Source organism: Accipiter gentilis, chromosome W, assembly GCF_929443795.1.
Source record: "Accipiter gentilis chromosome W, bAccGen1.1, whole genome shotgun sequence".
Classification (NCBI taxonomy): Eukaryota; Metazoa; Chordata; class Aves; order Accipitriformes; family Accipitridae; genus Astur; species Astur gentilis.
This window is the reverse complement of record NC_064918.1, coordinates 11,788,162-11,813,791: the sequence shown is the minus strand read 5'-3', so window position 1 is coordinate 11,813,791 and position 25,630 is coordinate 11,788,162. Positions and strand designations below refer to the sequence as shown.

General features: G+C 38.9%; 1 protein-coding gene across 7 annotated transcripts in view; it reads right to left on the bottom strand.

The window, feature by feature from the left end:
• The window catches only part of LOC126035233 (adenomatous polyposis coli protein-like), a 119,272-nt gene extending 99,280 nt beyond the window's left edge, over positions 1 to 19,992 (bottom strand). For 2 of the 7 annotated variants that reach the window (XM_049793470.1, XM_049793474.1), the window contains exons 1-3: positions 19,414 to 19,749; positions 18,243 to 18,452; positions 10,170 to 10,322 (exon numbers count right to left, since the gene is read on the bottom strand). In XM_049793470.1, the coding sequence (XP_049649427.1) occupies positions 10,170 to 10,304 (135 nt within the window). In that variant the 5' untranslated portion in view covers positions 10,305 to 10,322; positions 18,243 to 18,452; positions 19,414 to 19,749. Of the gene's footprint in view, positions 1 to 9,768; positions 9,916 to 10,169; positions 10,323 to 18,242; positions 18,453 to 19,413; positions 19,751 to 19,916 lie in introns of those variants that run through there. The other 5 variants (XM_049793471.1, XM_049793475.1, XM_049793478.1 and 2 more) reach the window with 5 other exon arrangements.
• Positions 19,993 to 25,630: the final 5,638 nt, after the last annotated feature.

The following is a 25,630-nucleotide window of genomic DNA, read 5'->3' as shown; positions in this document are numbered from 1 at the left end:
GAACCAGAAAACCAACCTATGCCAGTATCAGTCACTCTCATGCACAAGAAGAAATATACAAAAAAATCAGTTCACTTAGCAAAGGATGAAGGTGAACCAGGGTCATCATGAAAACAGGAGGAAGAGGCAGAATCAGAGGTAATCACCCAATCCCTATCCCTGAGTGAGCTGTGGGATATGCGAAAAGATTTCAGCAGTAGTATAGGTGAGCATATTATCACCTGGCTGCTCTGATGCTGGGACAATGGGGCTAGTAGCCTGGAATTAGAAGGTAGGGAAGCCAAGCAGCTGGGATCGCTTGCCAGGGAAGGTAGCATTGACAAGGCAATTGGAAAAGGGACACAAGCCCTCAGCCTCTGGAGATGACGCCTGTCAAGCATGAAGGAGAGTTACCCCTTCAAGGAAGATGTTATATGTCAAGCAGGCAAGTGGACCACCATGGAGAGAGGTATCTAGTACCTGAGGGAATTAGCCATGCTAGAGATGATTTATTATGACCTGGACAACACACAGTTACCCAAAGATCCAGACAAAGTCCAATGCACACGACCCACGTGGCAGAAGTTTGTAAGGAGCTGTCGTGGTTTAACCCCAGCCAGCAACTAAGCACCACACAGCCACTCACTCACTCCCCCCCATCCAGTGGGATGGGGGAGAAAATCAGGAAAAAAGAAGTAAAACTCGTGGATTGAGATAAGAACGATTTAATAGAACAGAAAAGAAGAAACTAATAATGATAATGATAAAACTAATAAAATGACAACAGTAATAATAAAAGGATTGGAATGTACAAATGATGCGCAGGGCAATTGCTCACCACCCGCTGACCGACACCCAGTTAGTCCCCGAGCGGTGATTCCCCCGCCCCCACTTCCCAGTTCCTATATTAGATGGGACATCACATGGTATGGAATACACCGTTGGCCAGTTTCGGCCAGGTGCCCTGGCTGTGTCCTGTGCCAACTTCTTGTGCCCCTCCAGCTTTCTCACTGGCTAGGCATGAGAAGCTGAAAAATCCTTGACTATAGTCTAAACACTACTTAGCAACAACTGAAAACATCAGTGTTACCAACATTCTTCTCATACTGAACCCAAAACATAGCACTATACCAGCTACTAGGAAGACAATTAACTCTATCCCAGCTGAAACCAGGACAATCAGACATGGGGGAAGCTTCTGGCATTTTCTCACAGAAGCCACACCTGTAGCCCTCCCACTATCAAAACATTGCCATGTAAACTCAATACACTCACCAGCCTACTCTATTCTTAATTGGCAATTAATTAATTTTCCCAAGTCAAGTCTGTTTTGCCCATGACAGTAATTGGTAAGTGATCTCCCTGTCATTATCTTGACCCACAAGCTTTTTTCATCCTATTTTATTCCCCTGTCTCATTGAGGAAGAGGAGTGAAAGAACAGCTGGGTAGGCATCTAGCAACTAGCCAAGGTCAACCCACCACACTGCATACTACCTTTTGAAACAGACATGGCCTTTAGGATCAAGTCTGGTATGATAAAAATCACTACTCAGGAAATCTCAGCTGTGCTTGTGCTTTTAAGTACATTCAAGGGCATTCTCATTAGCCATAGGGCACAACCATCTCTATATGTAATGTATGCCCTGTCAGCAAAGTCAGACAAACAAATAACCTGAAGGGCTCCTACATTATATCTGACATAAGGTCAGATAGCATTTGCAGACAGCAATCTTAGCTTAAAAGCCTAAAAGGGCAATGTTGATATGTAGAATGGTCTTTGGAGTATTTCAAGCTTCTGAAAGACCTGTCAATGCAGATAAATTTAGAAACAGCTAGCGGACCCCTTTCTCCCGAGTACAGCACTGTGAATGCAGGAAAAAAAACCAACAACAAACCACCACAAAACCAACCCAAACATCCAACCTTTCTTCCCACTTCCTTCTTAGAAGTCATCTTCTCACCTCTCTGCATGACAGTTCTGCTATTTCAAAGATCATGTTCAGGATACTTTATTACATTATGAGTCCTCTTGCTTCAAGAGCCAATATTAACAGCTAAGCAAAAATACTATCACCTTTTCCTATGTTACCAAATTACATGACTGAATGATGTCCAGGTAACTAAGGACTGCTCTCTCTGAATATGAGGTAACAGCAAGTGCTGAACATCAGCATACCAGATCACATTTCTCAATTTTCTCTGCTACAATTCATTAGTTGAAGTTTTAACTTTTATTTTTTAAATTTTCTACTTCTTTTTTTCAACTGTGTATGCTTTTTTATTTTTAGTCAACACATAAAACTCTCCATTATTTCTTTTCCGTAGAAACACTGTTTAGATAACAATGCCATTATTAGACTATGTGTTCTGGTTTAGAGCTTTACCTTTGTCTGACAAGTACAAGTGGTTGTTTTAACCAGAGGACTTAAATATGTAAAAGTTCTTGCAGGAAATTACATATGCATAAATTGGGTAATGCAGACATCTGTTTGGTGGAATGGCAAAAATAAGAATGTGAATGCTAAACTTTAAACTGAATAAATTCTGTATTTTGACAGTATATTACCCTTATGAACTGAACTCAAAACATAGCACTGTACCAGCTACTAGGAAGACAGTTAAGTCTATCCCAGCTGAAACCAGGACATATAGGAAGTTAATTTGCACAGAAAATAAAAGTTAATTACAATTTATGATAAATTAAAAAAAAACACCCACACTCAGTTCTAATAAGAAATAAGGTTTCTCATTCTCACAAATCCAGCATGACAGAAACAAGATGAAAGGCACCATGACATCATCTTTAGCACACTTTTTACCTTTAATACTGCTAATTTAATTACTAATTAATCAACCACAAGAAACATATACAACACTGCAATAAATCTAGGAGATTATATTCTACTGGTTTAAAATAATTTCTTTTCCAACCACATTATCTTATCTTTGCTTAACATTGCACAAACATATTCACAATCTTCAAAACATCTGAGCGTTTGTTTTTGTATTTAGTCAAAATCCATTCCAATCCAAGATAACAAAGCATCACAAGGTTTATTACTCTAACATCTAATTAGCACCCACAAACATTATCCACACCAAAAAGAAACCATTCTTGGACATTAAAGTAAAAAAAAAAAAAAAAAAAAAAAAAAAAAAAAAGAAAACACAAAAAAACCTCCAAACAACCACATCCCACAGAAAATTATTAAAACTAAAACTTTATGAAGGCAATGATCTACTAAAAAAAGAACTCTAAAAACCAAATAACTATAAAAATACAAAACAAGCAGCTCATGATTTCCCTAAAACAAAAGTTTAAACATTGCTTTCATTTCAGTGTGTATTTAGGTAAAATTTTTGCCATTTTTGCATCTTTTTTGTTGATCTTCTCCATCTATTCATCCTGTACAAGACAATAACAAATTGCATCTGAAAGAGTAAAAAGCTAGATAGATAAGTTAGATCACTGGCTCTCAAAGTGTTTGGACCAGAAAGAGACAACTCACATATTTTGTTATATTTTATGGACTATTATGAACTTTTAATATTAAAAAATTGAAAAAACTACTGAAAACATTAATACAATGACCAGTTAAATAAACACTGAAGTAGGAGTTTTTAGAATGTGTATTTAAGACTACAAGTGACCAAACTTGTCTTTAAAAAAAAAAAATCCATATTTAAATTTTATAATCTCAAGTATTCTAAAGAAGAAATCAACTAGACAAATATTAGCCAGTTCATGTTGAATTTACCTTATCAAATGAAGAAATTGCAAAATGCAAATCAGCTTCAAAATTGCACAAAACAAGATTTACTTTAAAATAGCTGCCACAAAAAAATCTCCACACCAGTATGTTATATTAAAATTTATCTTCCTTTCCTCTTTGAGTTTGAAAATAAAATGCTACTTTGTGATAATGTATTGGGTTTACATGGCAAGGGTTTGGTAGCAAGGGAGCTGCAGGTGTGGCCTCTGTGAGAGGACACCAGGGGATGCCCCCATACCAGACAAGGACGGTTCCAGTCATCTCTGCAACAGACCCACCGCTGCCCAAAACTGGACCAATCAGTGATGCTATACTGGTGGCACCTCTATGAAAACATATTTAAGAAAGAGTAAAAAAAAATAACTGGTGCAGTAGTGCGCGAGAGAGGAGTGAGGGTTGGGGGTGGGAGGGAGTGCGAGAAACAATCCTACAGAGACCAAGGTCAGTGAAAAAGGAGGGGGAGGAGGCCCTCCAGGTGCCAGAGCAGATTCATCCCTGCAGCTAGTGGAGGACCCCAGCTGAAGTAAGTGGATATGCCGTGAAGGAAGCTGCAGCCCATGGGAAGGGCCCATGCTGGAGCAGTGGAAAAGTGTGAGGAGGAAAGAGCAGCAGAGAGGAAGAGTTATGAACTGACCCCAGCCCCCCGTTCCCCATGTGCTGGAAGGGGGGGATAAAGGAGTTAAGAATAAAGGAATGAAGTTGAGTCTGGGAAGAAAGGGGTGGGGGCAAAGCTGGTTTAGTTTTTGTTTCTCACCAGCCTACTCTATTTTTAAATAGCAATACATTAATTTTCCCTAAGTTGAGTCTATTTTGCCTGTGACAGTATGTCAACCCATGAGCTTTTTTTCATCTTATTTCCTCCCCCTATTCTGTTGAGAGGGAATGAGAGTACAGCTGGGTGGGGATCTGACAACCAGCCAAGGTTAACCCACCACAGCTAAGTATTTGAAAATATTATTTATTTTTTTTAACTTCGCCAACTACCACAACATATATTAGAGCTCTTCTAGACCACTAAACATTATATAAATATAACATTAATATATTATAGTCATGCTTTTTAACCAAATTAACATGACTAGCAAAGCTGAATCACTGCAGAGATACCGTATTCTTTCATCTCAACTACAGAATTTTATTCAATGACTGTTGTATTAGTCATAAATTTATGTATTTTTTTCTTCTTAAAACAGTATATTCATCAGTGATGCTGAAAAACCTGACAACCTTTTCCCGGTAAAGTTTGACTTTCCTAAGTTTCCAGAAGGAATTTATATAGCTACAAAAAATATTTTTGTTGCTAACACAATGGGATACCAAAGTACTGCATCTCATCATGATTCATATTTAAAAATAAATGAAAAAATTGAAAAAGTTGGTTTGCAGCTGGCAGAAAAGGAAAAACAAACAAACAAAACTATTCTCTCCAGGAGTGTTCTCCAAAACATTAGTTTAAAATTGTCCAAACAACAATAGGGACAAGGCACTTCTAACATATCCTCTTGAAGACTGCACTAAAAAAATTTAGTGAGGTTTAAGATACAGTGTAAGAAATATAATCATGAACTGGTCAATACTTTTCTCAAGAGCTATTCAAGCATACTTCAGCGTAAAAGAGCAAAATATGAGGTTTATCTTTGCTCCTATAGCAGAGAAAAAGGAATGAACAGAAAGAGTTAAATGCATAAACCTCTTCTGGAGGGGGCAGAAAATACAGCTTGTACTTGCATGATTTTATTCCCTATAGGACATAAATTATTTGAGAAACATTCTAATGTAAGAAATCAAAATCAGTTCAAATTACATTCTTCCTATTTTATTATTGATACATGTGGACATAATATAGAGGCAATTAAATAAGTTGGAAAAATATTATACAGAATATAAATTTACATGTATTATATAAAGATGAATGGAAAAGCTTTTTAATCACAGAACACTGTGCACAATAGATTGTTTTCTTACAAGAGAACACATTACTCATTTTACTGTAAAATCAAAGCAGAATGAATGTGGAAATCAAGCATGACCCAAGTTATTATTTTGCTGCTGCTTGAATACCTGAAGTTAAGTTACATGTACTTATTCCCACCAAGATCTTACATGTGGAAAGAGCTAATTCACATTAATATATTACATAAAGAAATATACACTGACAAAAAAAATACTTGTCAATTACACAAACTAAACAGAACTGTGTTCATTTGCAATTGTCATGGTTTAAGCCCAGCTGGCAACAAAGCACCATGAGACCCCTCATTCACTCCCCCCCCCCAGCCCCAGTGGGATGAGGAGAAAATATAAAGAAAAGCTTGTGGGTTGAGACAAGGACAGGGAGGGATCACTCACCAATTATGGTCACAGGCAAAACAACAGACTCAACTTGGGGAAAAAAACAAATCAATTTAATTTACTATCAATCAAATCAAAACAAGGATAATGAGAATTAAAACCAAATCTTAAAACACCTTCCCACCACCCCTCCCTTCTTCCTAGGCTCAAATCCACCCCAGGTTTTCTCTACCTTCTCCCCTCAACAGCACAGGGGGATGGGGAATGGGGGTTACAGTCTGTTCATCACACCTTGTCTCTACTGCTTCATTCTCCTCAGGGGGAGGACTCCTCACTCTTCCCCTGCTCCAGCATGGGGTCCCTCCCACAGGAGACAGTTCTCCACAAACTTCTCCAACATGGGCCCTTTCCACAGGCTGCAGTCCTTCAAGGCACTGACTGCTCTAGCGCAGGCTTTCCCATGGAGTCACAGCCATCTTCGGGGGCATCCACCTGCTCCAGCATGGGGTCCTCCACAGGCTGTAAGTGGGCATCTGCTCCACCATTCACCTCCATGGGCTGCAGGGGAATCACCTCCTCCCCCCTCCTTCTTCACTGACCTTGGTATCTGCATAGGTGTTTCTCTCACATTCCACTGCCCTCCACTGTAGGTTTCCCCTTCTGAAATATGTTATCCCAGAGGTGCTACCACCATCACTGATTGGGTCAGCCTTGGCCAGAGGCGGGTCCAACTTGGAGCCAGGGAAGCTTCTAGCAGCTTCTCACAGGAGCCACCCCTGTAGCCCCCTCCCCTGCTACCAAAACCCTGCCACACAAACCCAAAACAACAATACATATATATATAAAAATTGAGGTCTTTTTCTGACAAGAGTTCTACATTTATAGACAGAAAGTAGATATAACTAGCACTGCACCAATTTTTTGTCTCTTTGAATTTTACAGGTTTTGAACAAAAATAAAATTGATATCTCCCATCTTTTTTCTAAATTTGTCCATAGTCTGTGTTTATGTAGTTACTCTCATTACCTACACATCTAGAGACTTTAACAATTCTCCTATATTTATGGGCCAGCATCATTGTTGCATTGACTGTAAAACAGCATATCTGTTTAAAGAGAACATTTTTTCCATACTATTTCATCTTACAGTAAGCTAATAGTAACAGCTGCATTTCCCAAATTTGTCATAATATTCTCAGGGATTTCTTTTGTTTCAACAGTCAATCCCTAAGAAAACACAAATTAAAAAACAAAGTAGACATTGTTTTATTAATTGTTTTGGCACCCCTGATATCGCATCCATCTTCATTTACCCCAACATGTTTTCTAGTCTGCAAATGGACAGTTTTCACTTTTAAATATGAAATTTAGCTTTAAACATGAAGCATTCAGACATTATTCTTATATGGGTCAGTTTATAATAAATGCATCTACAAGATGAGTTCGTGTTAAGCTTTTAATTCTAGTATGATTATCTTACATTTCTGAGATGGAGAAATTATTAAAATGAGGCACACTTGCACAACAGTTTGAACACTACTGCTTACAAAATCCCTTTCTTTAAAAATATTGAATATTGTCTTTAAAATGCCCTTCCCATGTATATTGTTTAATTAGTTGTGGAAGGAAATAAGGCAATAAAGGAGATACAAGTAAATATATCAACAGTCCAAAGAATCACTATGAGATGTTTCTACCCTAGCCCACAGAACAAAATAAACGGTATAAGAATGACAATGTTGCTATAAATACAGAGAACCACAGCTCATCTCCCCCACTATCAACTCCCTTTCTCCCATTAATATTTGGAATTGTATTGGGTGGGAGAGGCTGCTAGGGCTCTATTTCCATCTCAAAGATAATTATGTGCTATCCCAAAAGATTGTTTTTTCAAAGTATTTGGACTTTTAATTATTTATACGGTAGCTAAAGAATCAGAAAAGTGGAGGTTGAAAGTCCTTCCGATTACTTATCTTGTAATTATTCCTAAACATGGCACTAGAACTACTCAAACTATGAAGCAAGCAGTCTCTTTCAGTGGAACAAAGTCACCATGTACCTTCTCCTAAAGCTTATGAAACTAAAATTATCTCTTGACCAAAGAGAATGCTGCAATGATCTCAAATTTTTTCACCCACATACTCCAATTCCCAAGATCATTCCTAAACCATCTTTCAAATTCAAGATAAGGCAAAGCAAGGTTTGAATACTTTGCAAATACATCTGAAACAAGGGAAAGAAACAGCGTCTCACTTCAGGTCCAGGAGCAAACATTCATAAGGAATAGAGGTGGTTAGGATTTTTTGATAGAACAGGGTTTAAAAGAAAATAAATCAAATTAATCTAAACAATCCTCTCCCCCTCTCCACCCCAAATGAAGAGAAACATACTGAGTTTGGTGGAGGTTTTTTAGGATACATTCCTCAGGTCCAGGAAAGCATTTCGGAAAAAGAAAATATGAAATACCTACTCAAAATATACTAAGACAGTTCTGTGGAGTGTGACAGAATCACTTTCTGTTTGGTGATCTGCCAGATTTGAAGTAAGGACATAAAGCTGTCCCACATACCAAATTAATTGCCCTAGAGACCACCTTATACAGCTGGTCTATTCCCAAGTCACTGGAAATTTAGTTATATACAAAAACATCAAAAGAAAAAAAGATAACTATATGGGGAAAAAGAAGGGGGGGGGAAAAATACTTTTTTTCTGTCCCTTTTTCAAACTATGAGCAAGATCATCACCTCTCCTACTCTTCACTCCCTTATTTTAGACTGCAATGACAGGGAGAAAGGGAGAATTATTGATAAATTTGTTATAATACTATCTTAAGAAAAACAGTAGAAGTGACAGATCTAGCTCAAATTTTCTGATACATAGTTAAGCAAACAAGCAATTATTTCAGAGTTATTATTAATGCCAAATATAGTTTCAAGTAGCTGGCATAAACGACTATAATTTCAATTCAGAAAGCAGAATCATTTTCATCTTGCAGTACAATGCAAAGATTAAATATAACTAAAAAATATGTAGTTCTTTCAAGTGTTGTCATAACTAATAACAGTAATTCAGAACACAAGAAAAATTTTCTTATAATGAATATATAGCTTAATCTAGATGCTTGAGGAAAAGAAAGTTCAATTAAAAGTATATTTAAATTGCTACATTCATCAAATCGGCACATTTCATATAATTATAAAGTAACAATAAATCTACCACATGAAAACGTTAAAGCAAGGAGATGGGCATACAAATGTTTAATGTTTAGAGTATGGCTACATTATACAGTAGCATATACAGAGATACCAAAAATTTCTAAGCCATGTTTGCTTAGGTACCAAAAGCAGCTCAGTTTTCCCAGATGTAGCACCAAGAAACAGGATTTGTCAGCTCAGGAAAAGCACTACATTAATGCAGCTATACTGCTTATGAAATTCTGCCTTGTTCAGTGCCATATATCACACAAATACAACTGTAGCTATAGATGGATTTTGATCAGTAGGAAGATAAATTCCATCTGAGCTTAGTGTTTCCTCTTGGATAGGTGGCTCCAAATGCCTACACCTAGCCAATAAACACTAGACAGACACATTTGGGTGAAATTACTAAGTATAAATTTAGGTCTTGGGAGAGACTGGAGACTTGTGGTATTATTTTAAAATGAGTTTTTCTTTTTAGGATGTTAAGTAAATATTGTAATAAAACTAAAATTTTTTAAACTTACCTTAAAACACTGAAAATCTCCAGTCTCTCCACTGTTTTCAAAAGCTGAGCAATGACTGCTTTGTCATAAACTATGTCAACAGACTAGACTTCCTGCTGGGAAGTACAGCAGTGGTAAAATGGTAGGGCTTATCACAGACCAGAAAAGTACATATGAAAATGGAAAGGCGTATCTAAAAACTGTTTTGAAATGTTGTTTTTGAAATTTCAAAAACAGTTTTCATAATCAAGTAGATTTAATTAATAGTTTTCCCTTACACAGCCTGGAAAGAGATTTCTGTAGGAATCTAAAAGCACATAAAATTTCTTGAGCAACTACCAGTCCATTAAAACACTCATACATAATCAAAACCAAAAGGCAATAACAGAAATGGTAATACACACAGACATAGGTTGCAATACCTTCATGTTAGATGCCTCAGTTTCCAGCTTTGTTAGGTGATTTGAGTTGTCCTCTAGCTCTTGTCGAAGGTTAGAGTTCTCCATCTTTAATGCTTCAACTTGCTTTAACAACTGGTCATATGAAGCTGCAGCCATCCTGGGCTACCCTCAGCCCTGGAAAAATAAGAGAAGATACTAGATTTAAACATTTTAGAAAGAAAAACCTATCTAAACATAAAATTACATCTCAGTCTTTCCCATTTACCACTCAACTTGCTAAACATTTCATTCAAATACATTAAACCAAACTATTAATGCCTAGAACTAACATCAATTCAATGGATTTTTTTCAGTAGGCTTCCATTTGATACACGATTCAGCAAATGAAAGATGATAACAATTGCTTTAGGTATTAGGGGAAGCCAGAATACACAAGGGGAAATCATACCATTATACAAAAGCATCCTTACTTTTAAGTACTTCAATGATAACAATAAGAAACTAAAGAGATAATAGATCATATTTAATCATTTTTTAGTAGTCAACAAGCACTGTCAACCATATCTAGAAGACACTGACTGCCCACACATTTTGTGACGTATAGACACAGATGCTCAGCATTCCTTACAATAACACATACTAATGAAAAAGTGTAAAAGGAGAACAGTAAATACTGAGGAATTTTAACAGAACATAAGCATCAAATGTAATAGCAATCAAGTCTTTTGCAAAAAAACTCCAAGGTGTAAAGACTAAAATAAATATCCATACATTTCTAACACAAAAAGTGGAAATACTGCACAGTTAAAGAAGCAGATGAAAGGCCATTCTTAATATTGAGATACCCTATATTATAAATACAAAGAGGAAGAGTAGGAAAGATATAGCATATAAATCATAAAATATTATAGTGATTGTGTTAATAAGTCATACATGCATTTTAAGCAATCTTTATTTTGGGTAATATTGTCACACAGTCCTAAAACATTACCACAATTATTCAGCCATTATAAAGAAACACGCACACTAAATTAAATGATAAAATTCAAATTGTTTCCCATTTTCCAAAACCAAACCCCAGAGTCATTCATGTAAACAAACAACATAAGATAATTAAAGCCTGGGTAACCACATTTGAAGCTCTTTACATATGAGGCTATCAAATTCTTATTTTCAAATAAGTCATTCAGCAGAGTAACAGGAAACATAGCACTTCCTACATGTACAAGTTACCCTGCCAATTTCACAGCAGGAATTTCCTGAGCAAACATGGCACCTGTAACTCAAAAGAGAAAAATATAAAAAAGCGTACAGGACAACATTCTTTTTTCATTGCTACTGTAGTACTTTAGAATTATCAAATATAAAAAAGCTCATATTTAGTTTTTATTTTATTATGGAACATAGCTTGCAAACTGTATTTGCAGTATCTTGAAAATTATGCTAACAGAAGAGCAATTTGTGTACCCCCTCACTAAGCCTTTGACCTTTGTAATTACAAGGTTAAGTAACTGCTTGTGTAATCAGCTTTGCTCTTCCAGACAATTCTTAATTGAATTATCAAGCTAATTAAAAAATAGGTTAAATTATCCAAAAAGGTTGGACTTAGTTCTCCAATATAAGTTTTAAAAATTGTTTAATCTTTCAAAATTTAAAATCAATGAAAATATAAACAAGAATATCTATTATTAAATATAGGAACACTAACAAAAGCTTCACTGCATTTGATATGGCAAGTTTATTTCATTTTCAAGAAACAAAACTTCATGTCCTAATCATGTCTCATCATTAAAGAAGGGCCAAGAAAGAAATCTGCCATCTGTGGAATTGTGGCTTCAATGACAGTACAAATGAGGGGGGCACACATGACACCACACCTTAATAAATTTCTTTTTCCTAATGTGGTCATGCTAGACAGGAGACCTTACTTTTAGAGAAATGAAGACAAAGTATTTATTCTATACTATGGATTCTGTACTTTTTATAATCAGGTAGTTCCACCTAAAAGGCAGATAGCTGTCAAAGAGTTATAACAAAAAAAAAAAATATCCAGAAAGGCAAATTGTTTGTGGCCCATTTCATGCATGTATTCATTTGATAAGTACTAGTTTGCCATTCTAATTAATAAAACCAACAGCTATAGTTCACATTTCTTTTCAGAACATACACTATGTGGCCAATCCTGCCCAAGCAAAGGTGGATAATTTTTAAATGTTTTCACTTCTGAAGTGCTATAAAATGACATTGTATTGTAATACTGATAGAATCTGTTGGTTTATATGAGAGTCTATGACTACATTGCATAAATAGTAAACTTTATTTTTCATTTGTTGCACCTGACATGTTAGAAATTAAGTATATCACACATTCATTTACATCTAATTGACAGAAGTCACTGTGTGCCATATTTTGCATGCATGTCAATTCTAACTAGAGTACCTTTTTCTTACTGTCGTGGTTTAACCTCAGCCAGCAACTAAGCACCACACAGCCACTTGCTCACTCCTCCCCCACCCAGCGGGATGGGGACAGGAATCGAAAAAAAAGGTAAAACTCATGGGTTGAGATAAGAATGATTAATAACTAAAGTAAAATAAAATATAATACTAACAACAACAATAATAATAAAATAATAATTGTAATGAAAATGGATATAATAAAATAAATTTTAAAAAACAAACAAACAAGTGATGCACAATGCAATTGCTCACTACCTGCTGACTGATGCCTGAGCAGAGATCTGCCCCTCCCAGTCAACTCCCCCCACTTTATATACTGAGCATCACATTCTATGGTATGGAATATCCCTTTGGCTCATTCAGGTCAACTGTCCTAGCTATGCTCCTTCCCAGCTTCCTGTACCCCTGCTTGCTGGCAAAGCATGGGAAACTGAAAAATACTTGACTTAGGATAAGCACTACTTCGCAACAGCTAAAACATCAGTGTGTTATCAACATTATCTCACACTAAATCCAAAATACACTGTACCACCTACTAAGAACAAAATTAACCCTATCCCAGCTGAAACCAGTACACTTACATTATGTTAATCCATTAGTATGTGTACTGGTTTCAGCTGGGATAGTTCATTTTCTTCATAGTAGCTGATATGGTGCTATGTTTTGGATTTGTGACCAAAACAGCATTGATAACACAGGGGTGATTTAGGTATTGCTGAGCAGTGCTTATACAGCATCAAGGCCTTTTCTGTTTCTCAGGTCGCCCCACCAGTGAGTAGGCTGGGGGTGCACAAGAAGGTGGGAGGGGGCACAGCCAGGACAGCTGACCCCAACTGACCAAAGGGATATTCCAGACTATATGACATCATGCTCAGCAATAAAAGCTGGGGGAAAGGAGGAGCAGGGGGCAGGGCAGGGGGTGTTATTCAGATGAAGCCCTGCTTTCCTGGAAATGTCTAAATATCTGCCTGCCAATGGGAAGTAGTGAATGAATTCCTTATTTTGCTTTGCTTGCACACACAGCTTTTGCTTTATCTATTAAACTGTCTTTATCTCAACCCATGAGTTTTCACACTGTTACAACTTCCGATTCTCTCCCCCATCCCACTGTGTGGGGCTTAGCTGCCTACCAGGGTTAAACCACAACAGGATGAAAGGTCAGATAAAATGAAGAACCTGATATTTTTATCCTTCTGTCAACTGAGAAATCCTCACTCATGCATTTCAAAGTTAAAATAATTAGCCACATTAACAATATGTATAAACACAAAAAAAGAAAATGTCGAAAAATGAATGAGGGGAGGAGCTACAATAGAAGAATAGCAATTGGATAGCTCTGTTTTACATGAAAAATAAACTTAAACGTACTTATATTAAATGAGTATGGATCCAGTTACTGAAGGGGAGGGGCAATGCATCTTAAATGAAGTGGCTGTCAACCCTCTACAAAACCAACTTTCAGGCTATATTTCACAAAGAAAAAAGTTTTATTTACTACATACCCAAAAATAAAGATTTTTTTTTTCCCTTTAAAGAAATGAACTCCAAATAAAATCCACCAAAATTCTCTTAGCTGAAACACTATTAAATGCTTTCAAATAACAAAAATAAGAGACCTATTCAGCAAATTGCTAATTTCAATTGATTTGTGAAGACTCAGAGCACAATTAAAGATTATCTTTAGACAATCTGTTGCTACAACTCACATAGCATATGAAAATTGGAAGCAAAGCCAAAGAACAAATTTTTTAAAAATGTATTTTTACCTTCTCCTCCTCCTGATATAAGTTTTCAAGCACCCTCTTCCTTTTGTGTAATGTTTGTTGGTTTGGGGTTTTTTTAATAACATGGAAGTGGGACATCAGTGCTAAGAGACAGTATTTTACCATTGGCTAGGAGTCACTTATTGATTTATTCAGATGTCAAGTATTACTCCACAGGTTTTCAGATTAAAAACCAAAACCACTATTTGAATTAGTTGATTACCACAAACTGGGTAATCCAAAACTTCTCCAATTTTTATTAAATAACAGATGTCCAAACTGACAATAAGCTACACTTTGCTCTAGGCCCTCTTCAGTCAGACAAGGTTCACAACCACATATTTCCTCATTCGCAGCAGAGACCATATAGCAAGTCCAAAGTAAAGCAAGGAATGGTTTACACTTGGCCCTTTAGTCTGAAGCTGTAATGCTGCACACATACACAGAAACATATTCAAGATCCATGGGGCCAGAATCAGTTTGATCAAGAATAAATACGACTCTCTACTCCAGGTATGAAGTCACTATACTGGGGAGTCAAGGAAGAATTGTTTGTTCTAATACCAATTTCATACTTTATCCAACCCAAAGGAAAATACATGACACAGAACACAACCCACCTTCGGTAAATTCACTATTATGTTTGAGAGTCAAGCTCCCTTTTGCACTCTAAATCTGAGTTTCTTTTTGCAGAGTGGTCTAGATTCAAATGGAAGTATGGAGATACCCCTATTGCTAGATTTACTTCAATAACTAACTCTGGGGATGTAGGAACTTCAGGCTTTAACTCCACCAATATAAGAAACACCTAGAATCTAGGTCTCCTAGTTTCCTAACCCATTTTCTCATTCTTAGGAGATGGAGGAAAAGAAATCTCTTACCAAAGTAAAATGACATTATGACAAGAAATTTCACTATGCTGTACTGAATCAGGAATTTGCATAAATACACATATCAAAGCAGAATTTCAAGTTGAATATAACTCTTTCAGACACTAAAACCAAAATTAATCAGCAACCTAAATTTATGCAAATGTACTGTTAAGATTTAGACATGCATTTTTCTACATTAAGAAAAATTTATTGGTGTTAACTGTGCAGGAAACAGGAATTTAGATATGCTCTTTTTAGTCTGAAAACCCCATAGACATAGGCAAAAACACCAATATTCTCTGAAAACTTACAATTTTATATTGATCAGTGTTCTTTATTTGAAAACAATATATTCAACATACCCTGAAGAGGTTCTGCTTAAGAACCCCAAGCTCAACAATTTATGATATATTAATTAAATCTTATTATGGAAATATTTCAGCCTCCATTACTAGGGATTTTTTCAGTCATAAATGCTATTATTACCAGAACTTCCTGTAGAACAAATTCATCTTTTCAGAACAGTAGTTAAAGACTGATTTAAAGTATAAACCCCTAAAATGTCTTTTTCTCAACAATATAGACAATATTTTCACTACAACCTATTTGTTTCAACTTTTAAAATCTTCAACTGAACAATTATTCAGTCACACGTGGTAACAGGCTGATTTTTTTGTTTTGTTAGTGAATAAGTTGTATAGCTACTTCAGAGAACAAAAACACAGTGGAAAAAACCAAAATTATTTTCTCCAGTAAGGCCCAATCCAAACAATAATGAAGTCAACTGGGGCTCCAGTTCATTACACTGATTTTGGATTATGAACTTCATTGAAAGACCAATAAATCAGATGTCTGACTCACTAATAAGGAAACAGAATTTAGCATTCTACTACCATCACTACTGGTAAGCAAATGTGCTAATGACCAAAGATTTTTTTCACAATGTAGCTACTATTCGTAAGATAACAAATTATGATCATTGTGCCTACAATTCATTAATATCTAGATTATAATTTAGTACTGTTAGAAAGGACGATCAACTCTGATTTCTTTCTACAGCCACAAGTTTTACCCAACTGTCCTGGTTTCAGCTGGGATAGAGTTAACTGTCTTCCTAGTAGCTGGTACAGTGCTATGTTTTGAGTTCAGTATGCGAAGAATGTTGATAACACTGATGTTTTCAGTTGTTGCTCAGTATTGTTTAGACTATAGTCAAGGATTTTTCAGCTTCTCATGGCCAGCCAGGGCACAAGAAGTTGGCACAGGACACAGCCAGGGCACCCTAACTGGCCAACGGTGTATTCCATACCCTGGGACGTCCCATCTAGCATAGGAACTGGGAGGGGGTGCGGGGAATTGCCACTCAGGGACTAGCTGGGTGTCGGTCGGCGGGTGGTGAGCAATTGCCCTGCGCATCATTTGTACATTCCAATCTTTTTATTACTACTGTTGTCATTTAATTAGTGTTATCATTATTGGTTTCTTCTTTTCTGTTCTATTAAACCGTTCTTATCTCAACCCACGAGTTTTACTTCTTTTTCCCGATTTTCTCCCCCATCCCACTGGATGGGGGGGAGTGAGTGAGCGGCTGCGTGGTGCTTAGTTGCTGGCTGGGGTTAAACCACGACACCAACTATCCTGTGCTAAGCCAAATATGTCATTCTTATTACTCTCCTATGCTGTTAGTTTTTATAATTCACTCCCAGGTGAGTAATGGGGAATTGTTTCTTCAAGGGCATATCACACTGAATTCAGGAAAAAAAAAACAAAACTTATTCAGTAGTAGATCATACTGTCATTAAAGCATATTTTTGAGAGTTTAAAATTGTTTTCTTATTAATCCTTTTAACACATTTCAAAACATTTTTTGAAGTACTAAGTCTAAGGGTTCTGACTTGCAAGAGGTTACTACTAATGCTGGGATGGCTGGAACAGTGCCTGCCCTACCAATCTCTGCAAGGTTCCCAACCAGGGAAGAGAGGAGGGCTCAGCTGCTCACATAGCAGCTACTGAACCACTGCAGATTACTACCTGACTACCAATGTAAACTGAAGTAAGCATGTGGGCCATTAACCACAATGGTTCAACAGGTATTATATGAGTATTTCCAAAAGACAAGCAGGGCTGACAGACAGGGGCAAAACCCTGCACAGCTCTTCTAAGGTAAGCCAGCTCCACCCATTAATTTCAGCCATAAATGTACAATTTTCATATAGTCACTTTTATCAATACACTTAAAACATCAAGAAAAATCAAGTACGGTTTATTTCGCCATAATTTTTTTTTAATATATCAAACCATGCTGATTTGCATTAATTCGATCGCTCTGTTGCCTGAATCTTTTATCAGCTTCTCCGCTCTTCTGTCTGAAGCCTGACTTCAGGTTAAATGGTTTGTATATATATATCCTTCTGCTTGTCCTTTTTCAAATCTGGCAAAACATCAGCAGTCTTCCAAGTCTTTTTTGGCATTTAAGAATTTATCAAAGTATCAGTGGGACAGAGACTGTCTTATCCAGTTCAGTTTGGGGCAAGTTTTCCAGGCCTGATAATTTTAAAATATTTATCCTTCACAGGTTTAAATACTCTCTTTGTATATTCACTGAAAAATACTCCATCTTCCTCAGGTCATAAAAGCCCATTATCCTGATTCTTTCCAGATAGAGCACAAAAATATTCATGCCTTTTCCAGTATCACACTGAAAAAAATCACAATATTTCCACTTGGTGACATGCTTAAGCCTTACTAAAATGGCTTTTGTTGTGAACCTATTTAATCTTCCTATCCCTATAAGCATCGAAGAACAAACCCAAAAATGCCTACTCAGTAGAAGGGAGGTTATTTTGTTTAGTTTTTTCCTCATCTGGGCTATGTGGGCACATAGACATAATGAGGAAACTAAAAGGGCTCTAAGGCTTTGGGTATAGTTAAACAGAATTAATAAAACAGTATGGAATAAGAGTGTTCATGAATGGAACAGCAGTGTTACAAATCTCATACCTTCAGTTCCTATTCTCATTCGTTTTGCATTAAGTGTGCCCAGGTCATCAGTCAGAGAGATGCGGGAAGGAGTAGAAAGCAGCCATCACTGAAAACTGTTCTTTGGTTGTTCACAAGTTTGTTGTTTTAGAAACAAAGACTTTGTTGCAAACTCAGTAAGTTGGAGTTGTCTTGTCAAACCTTTTTTGTGCATCGTTGCATTTAACAGAACTAAAGAGGAGGAAAAAAAATGTTTTATCAGTTTCTTGGATTCTCCTTAAAAATACAGAAGTCTGGTTCCAGGAAACTACTTTCAATGGACATATTTGTGTATTTTCAAAGAACTGGAATTTTGATAAAATATTCAGAAAGTGCATTAGAAATAACAAAAAAGTGAACTAAGTAGTAAAAATAAAGGTGCACTTTCAACAGAACAAACAACAAAGGAAGGAAAAAGATTTTAAGTTGGAATTAATCTATATTGTATTATTCATATATGCACAGCAATTTAATAAAAATACTTCTATACAAAATAAAAGGTTGTACATTTCCTGCTACACCTTTAAAAGGCATCTTTCAACATATGACTATTCAAACCAGTCTAAACTGAGTTTTGCTGATCCATTGAAAAAAACTATCAAATGAAAAATGCTCCCTACAGTTCATAGTCAAAGTCCTACACCTAAGTCAACAGAAAAGATTTTAAGTTTTGACTCAAATAGTAAATACGATCAAATAATTCGGCAGCACGTCTTCCAAAAATCTTGGGTTTTGCAAAACCAAGGTGTATTTTGATAACAATGACTTAACTACTAGAATAAAAGCTGCATATCTGACAAAGAGAAAGGACCCACCCATTAACATTTCCCAGAGCATTCAAGTTAAATCACAGATCTAAGCATATCTTTGCAATGTTAAATAATTTTTTAAGAAGTCAGAGAATTTTAGGGTTCGTTAAACATACAACATTCCTCTTATAAAAATCCTCAGTATTTCTGCTGCTACATAGCTCGCAGTTGGCCACCTATCAGTGCATTTCTGAGTGCAGCAGTACAGACTAGCTTCTCGTCCCTTTACGGCTCTCATTTTCCAGCGAAGAGAAAAAGCTGCTGCAGTGAAGCGCAAAGGCGGCACCGCCGCGTCCTGTAACTGACAACGCCAGGCTGGCGCCACACACAAGGGAGCTCCTTACCGTTTCACAACGGGACGTTCATTATCCCCAGAGGAACACGTTCATGTTCCGACCCCACAAGCAAGGGCTGCGAATCCTGAAATACCTGCCTCGCCTCGCCTCCCCTCCCCCTTCTCTCCATAGCTGCATGGCGGCACAGCCGCGTCAGAGCACAGCAGTAGAGGCTTTGTGACCCTCGCCGGCAGCTGCCGCTGTGGCAGCGCGAGGGGGCAGGACGACTTCAGCCCTGCTCACCATATATCCCTTCCATTCTTCGTTATCCGATGCTCCTTTCCTTAGATACGGTTTCCCCCCTCCCCCGCCCCTTTTTATGTCAACAAGCCTTTTTTCTTCTTTTTTTTTTCGCCTATTTTAACCACAAAAGCGTTTTTTCTCCCTTTCCGACGCCACTGCCTCCGTCACAGGCGCGGCTGAGCACCACAGGGAGCCATCCCCAGTTCCCCCCGCAGCAAGGCCACCAGGATCCAGCAACCCTGTGCCACCGCACGCGCTCATTCACTCACCCCATCTCCGCAACTGCTTGTGCTTCAATCCCGCTACCGGCAACCCCACCCACGCCTAGTGGCTGCGCTAGTGGCGCGACTAATACGGCCCCCCAGTCACGTGCCGCCGCACAGCCAATACGGCGGCGCGCCCCGGAGATTGTCGTCCGTCCCGTCCTTCCCCCCCCCTCCAGAAAACAGTTGCGTACTCCGGGACATCGCCCTAGGCCAGGAGGGCTCCGGCGAGAGCTGCTTCCTGAAAACGTACGTTTCGCCGCATTAACACTTGCTGAAACGACGGCGAGCTGCCGCTCTCGGCACCGGGAGCAGCCCTGCCAAACACAGCACGCATCGCCAACATTAAGTGCTTTAGAGGGACTAACGAGCAGCCGTGCGGACTGGACAGCATTGTCGGGGGGGGCGCTTCCCCTGAGTGGCTACCGCATTCCTCTAACGCAGATTCATCCACAGAGTTAAGGGGGGAAAAAAAGTACAAAAGTAAACCCACACCACTCGGCTGCCAACAGTGAAAAGCAGGACCCAAGGGTATACCTCTGCCTGAAAGTTAATGCAAACGAGGCTAGAAAAGTTAAAGCACTAGTTGCATCTGAATAACTCTGTGCAAAGACACAGAATAACAAGGCTGTGTTAATCTCAACCAATATTACAATGCTATGAAAAGGACACACCACTAATTACTTAAGCCATCTAAAATCTGTTGCCAGTCTGAATACGCCTACTATGCACACGTTACAGAATACAGAATATTATTTCTGTTAATGCACATATGACCAGTACCCCCTGCTCCTGACCCCTGGTAGCATGGTTAGCATAACCAATGCCATTTTCTAACACAAACAGCCATAATATGTAAGCATGCTGATCACATATCACCCCCTTCTCTCTTCCCCATTTCAACACTGTGGTTGTCACCAGGATGTGATGACCCCCATTATAGAACAGATAAACGCCCTATCAGCATTAAGACAAGACTATTTGCCCATCAAGCACTGTTGCCAGGAAGTGGTGCTACCTGATAAAGAACAGGGAAGCATAACAGCACATGAGATTTTGACTGTAAAATCAAGCAGCTGCAAGTCCTAAGGGACTTAGACCAGAACTGCTGCTGGATGGCAAAACCCATGATCCCCCGGTGGTCAGGGATACCTCCACCATTGTCTTCTTCCTCCAAGGATTGAGTGACTCATGTTCTTTTAGGTAAAGTCTGAATCTAGATCATTATTATAATTGTATCACATGCTGATTATTAAGAATTTGACCCAATCTGGTGACTTAAAAGTCCAGGTAACCAAAAACTCTAGATAGTAAGAAAGCTACACCGATTACTAGAAATTCTATTTAACTGAAAGCTATGCTAATTGCTAGAAATTCTGTGTAACAGTAAGCTAATAATCCCTAGAACCTGCCTGTCCCTGTAGCATTAAGCGACAACATATGCTCATATTAGACCAAGAAATTGATATTCTTTTTCATTGTTTCCCAGAGACTGCCAAGCTCTGGATCTGGTTAATCTCCACTAGAATTATCTTTTCTAATCAAATCATTTCATCTTAGAATATTGTCCTTCAGCTGCTCAGAGACTGAATCAGTCACTCAGTAGAAGAAACTGAGCACATACCTAGAATACCTAGTGGCCTGAGTTACAGGACAAAGCCATATTTTGCTTATTCTTAATATTTAACATCAGACATAAGTTACAGTATTCACATATATACATGACAAATGGATGACTGCACATACAAATAGATGATCAGATTCAGTTCCTTGGTAAGTTGAGGTTGAAAGAAGTCACTGCTAAAAAAAAAAAAAAAGAATGCATGCAACCTGATTGTTTGAGCTTTATAGGAAACTTATGAGCATCCCAAAACTTTACACTGCTTTGGAAAGATTATCAAGAAAAAGGTAATCATTCCACTGAAATGATAGAGCTTCCGTTTGTCAGTCTTTGCTTTGAACAAAAAATTTATTTCTTCCTTTAATCCTTCAAGAACTGCAATTCCTTGCAACATGTGTACACATAAAAAATTGCAATGACTATAATCAAGTCTCACACTACAAAGATTCAGTCGACTGCTTGTTAAGGTCAGGAAAGTCTTCCAGCTCTTCTCTCAGGACCAATACAGAATTTGCTTCATCATTAGTTGCCTTCTGTGATAGTAGAGATGAGCCACTGCAGGATTGCACTCCTGGAGAATGGACTGGTGCTCCCAGTGAGCACAAAGCACCCTCACAGATGTGTAGTGGTCTATTCCCATAACCGGAGTGCTGCAACAGAGGGATACAAGCTTTTTAGGATGGACAGGATGGGAAGATGAGGAGGGGGAAGTTGTCCTTTGTGAGACAACAGCTGGTATGCATCAAGCTCTGCCTGGGGATGGATGAGGAGCCAATTGAGAGCTTATAAGTAAGGATTAAAGAGCAGACCAATGTGGGTCACATTATAGTGGGTGTCTGCTATGGGCTTCCTTCTCAGAAAGAACAAATGGATGAAGCCCTCTACAGACAGATAGGAACAGCCTTGCATTTGCAGGCCCTGGTCCTGCATGGAGCTCTGCCTGGGGATAGATGAGGGGCTGACCGAGAGCCTATGGGTCAGAATGAAAGGAACTACAGGGACAAGTAACATTACAGTGGAGGTCTGCTACAGGCCACCTGACCAGGAAGACCGAGCAGATGAGGCCCTCTATAGACAAATAGAAACAGCCTCACATTCACAGGCCCTGGTCCTCATGGGGAACTTCAACCACCCCAATATCTGCTGGAGGGACAACACAGCAGGGCATAAGCAATCCAGGAGGTTCCTGGAGTGCATTAATGATAACTTCCTCCTCCAAGTGATAGAGAAGCCAATAAGGAGAGGTGCTATGCTGGACTTCACTCACCAACAAGGAGCTTGTTGGGAATGTGAAGGTCAAAGGCAGCCTTGGGTACAGCGACCATGTGTCCTGGTTTCAGCTGGGATAAAGTTAATTTTCTTCCTAGTAGCTGGTATAGTGTTATGTTTTGGGTTCAGTATGAGAAGAATGTTGATAACACACTGATGTTTTCAGTTGCTGCTAAGTAATGTTTAGACTAGAGTCAAGGATTTTTCAGCTTCTCATGCCCTGCCAGCAAGAAGGCTGAAGGGTCACAAGAAGTTGGGAGGGGACACAGCCAGGGCAGCTGACCCAAAGTGGCCAAAGGGGTATTCCATACCATGTGACATCATGCCCAGTATATAAACTGGGGGGAGTTGGCCTGGGGGGCACAGCTGCTCAGGAACTAACTGGGCATCAGTTGGCAAGTGGTGAGCAACTGCATTGTGCATCACTTGTATATTCCAATCCTTTTATTATTATCATTATTAGTTTCTTCCTTTCTGTTCTATTAAACTGTTTTATCTCAACCCACGAGTTTTACTTCTTTTCATGATTCTCTCCCCCAGCCCACTGGAGGGGGGGGAAGTGAGTGAGCAGCTGTGTGGTGCTTAATTACCAGCTAAGGTGTATTGGCTTTGCGTGGCAAGGTTTTGGTAGGGGGGGGGGGGGGGGTTACAGGGGTGGCTTCTGTAAGAAGCTGCTGGAAGCTTCCCCTGTGTCCAAGAGAGCCCATACCAGCCAGCTCTAAGATGGACCCACCGGCGGCCTAGGCCGAGCCACTCTGGTAATGCCTCTGTGATAACATTTTTAAGAAGGAAAAAACATTGGGACAGATGGAAACAGCCGCCGGAGAGAGGAGTGAGAACATGTAAGAGAAACAACCCTGCAGACACCAAGGTCAGTGAAGAAGGAGGGGGAGGAGATGCTCCAGGCGCCGGAGCGAAGATTCCCCTGCAGCCTGTGGTGAAGACCACAGTGAGGCAGGCTGTCCCCCTGCAGTCCAGGGAGGTCCACAGTGGAGCAGATATCCACCTGCAGCCCGTGGAGGACCCCATGCTGGAGCAGGTGGGTTCCCGAAGGAGGCTGTGACCCCGTGGGAAGCCCGCACTGGAGCAGGCTCCTGGCAGGACCTGTGGATCTGTGGAGAGAGGAGCCCATGGAGCAGGTTTTCTGGCAGGACTTGTGACCCCGTGGGGGACCCACACTGGAGCAGCATGCTCCTGAAGGACTGCACACTGTGGAAAGGACCCATGCTGGAGCAGTTCATGAAGAACTGCAGCCCATGGGAGGGACCCATGTTGGAGAAGTTCGTGGAGGACTGTCTCCCATGGGAGGGACCCCACGCTGGAGCAGGGGAAGAGTGTGATGAGTCCTGTCCCTGAGGAGGATGAAGCGGCAGAAAATAATGTGTGATGAACTGACCGTAAACCCCATTCCCCGTCCCCCTGTGCCGCTGGGGGGGGTTGGTAGAGAAATCCAGGAGTGAAGTTGTGCCTGGGAAGAAGGAAGGGGTGGGGGGAAGGTGTTCTGAGATTTGGTTTTATTTCTCATTACCCTATCTGGTTGATTTGTAATAAATTGAGTTAATTTTCCCCAAGCTGAGTCTGTTTTGCCTGTGATGTTAATTGGTGAGTGATCTCTCCTGTCCTTATCTCAACCCACAAGCTCTTTGTTATAGTTTCTCTCCCCTGTCCAGCTGAGGATGGGGGAGTGATAGAATGGCTTTGGTGGGCACCTGGCATCCAGCCAGGATCAACCCACCACAGAGACATTGCTTTCTACTGTCCAAATTAAATTGGGACAACTCAAAGGAGAATGGCAAGGCCTCAGTTTCAGATGGGGTGAGAGAGTTTCCTGAAATTCATTAATTTCTACCATATAATGCTATGAAAAATTCTATAGCAGTGGTGAAAAACAGTAACTTGCACACTATACTAAACCAACTGTATGCTCTCGCATGCCAGTCATGATACTTCGTAACAACTTGCTACCATAAAGTATTTCAAAAAGCACATAACACCGGTATGAATAGTTCTATTGTTACCAAGATGCCTGTAACAGGACAAGTTAACTAATAAAACAATCCAAACTGTTTTGGTTTTACTCAAAGTAAGAATTTTCAGTCTAGCCAAAATAAAATTAGCCAGATCTAGGTTTTTTCCCCCCACTTGATCATTATAGGATTAAAAAAAAGTTTTATTTAGTATTGATATGATCATGGAAGGACACAACTCCCTCACCCAAAAGATTAAGTAGATATAAGAAGGCTCTAGAAGTAACCTACAAGTCTTTACAAAAGTAAAAAAGTATATACAAATGCATATGTGTATATATATATTTAAAAAAAAAATCTTTTGAAAGCATCCATATGGTACTGTAAGTGCAAGATACAGGTGTTCACTTGGGCTAACAACTATTAGTTTAGTACTAGTACTGACCAAAACAGTATCTAAAGTTTTGTGCACATGGTAGCACAGCACATCCTTGAGGGTGTTAGTTTGACATTCTAAGGAAACTTTGTTATCTTAGTTACTTGACAAGTATTGTGTAACAGATATCTGGGTATCAAAACTTCACATATGTGAGCATGTATTTCATTACATTTGCTAAGATACATTCTTATGCTCCACAATATTTGCTACTGCGCTGTTATAGAAATAAAAATCAATCATCATCTATGTCACCATTTGGATTTCCTGAGTTTAGTTCATTTCCCCCCCCAATTATACCACAAAGTATAAATACTTTTTACCAAGTAACCAATTTATATTTTGGAACTGAAACCATCTAACTAGAGTAAGCACTTGTAATTGCAAAGTCCTTTTCATTGAGCAGAAATATTCTGTAGCCTTCATC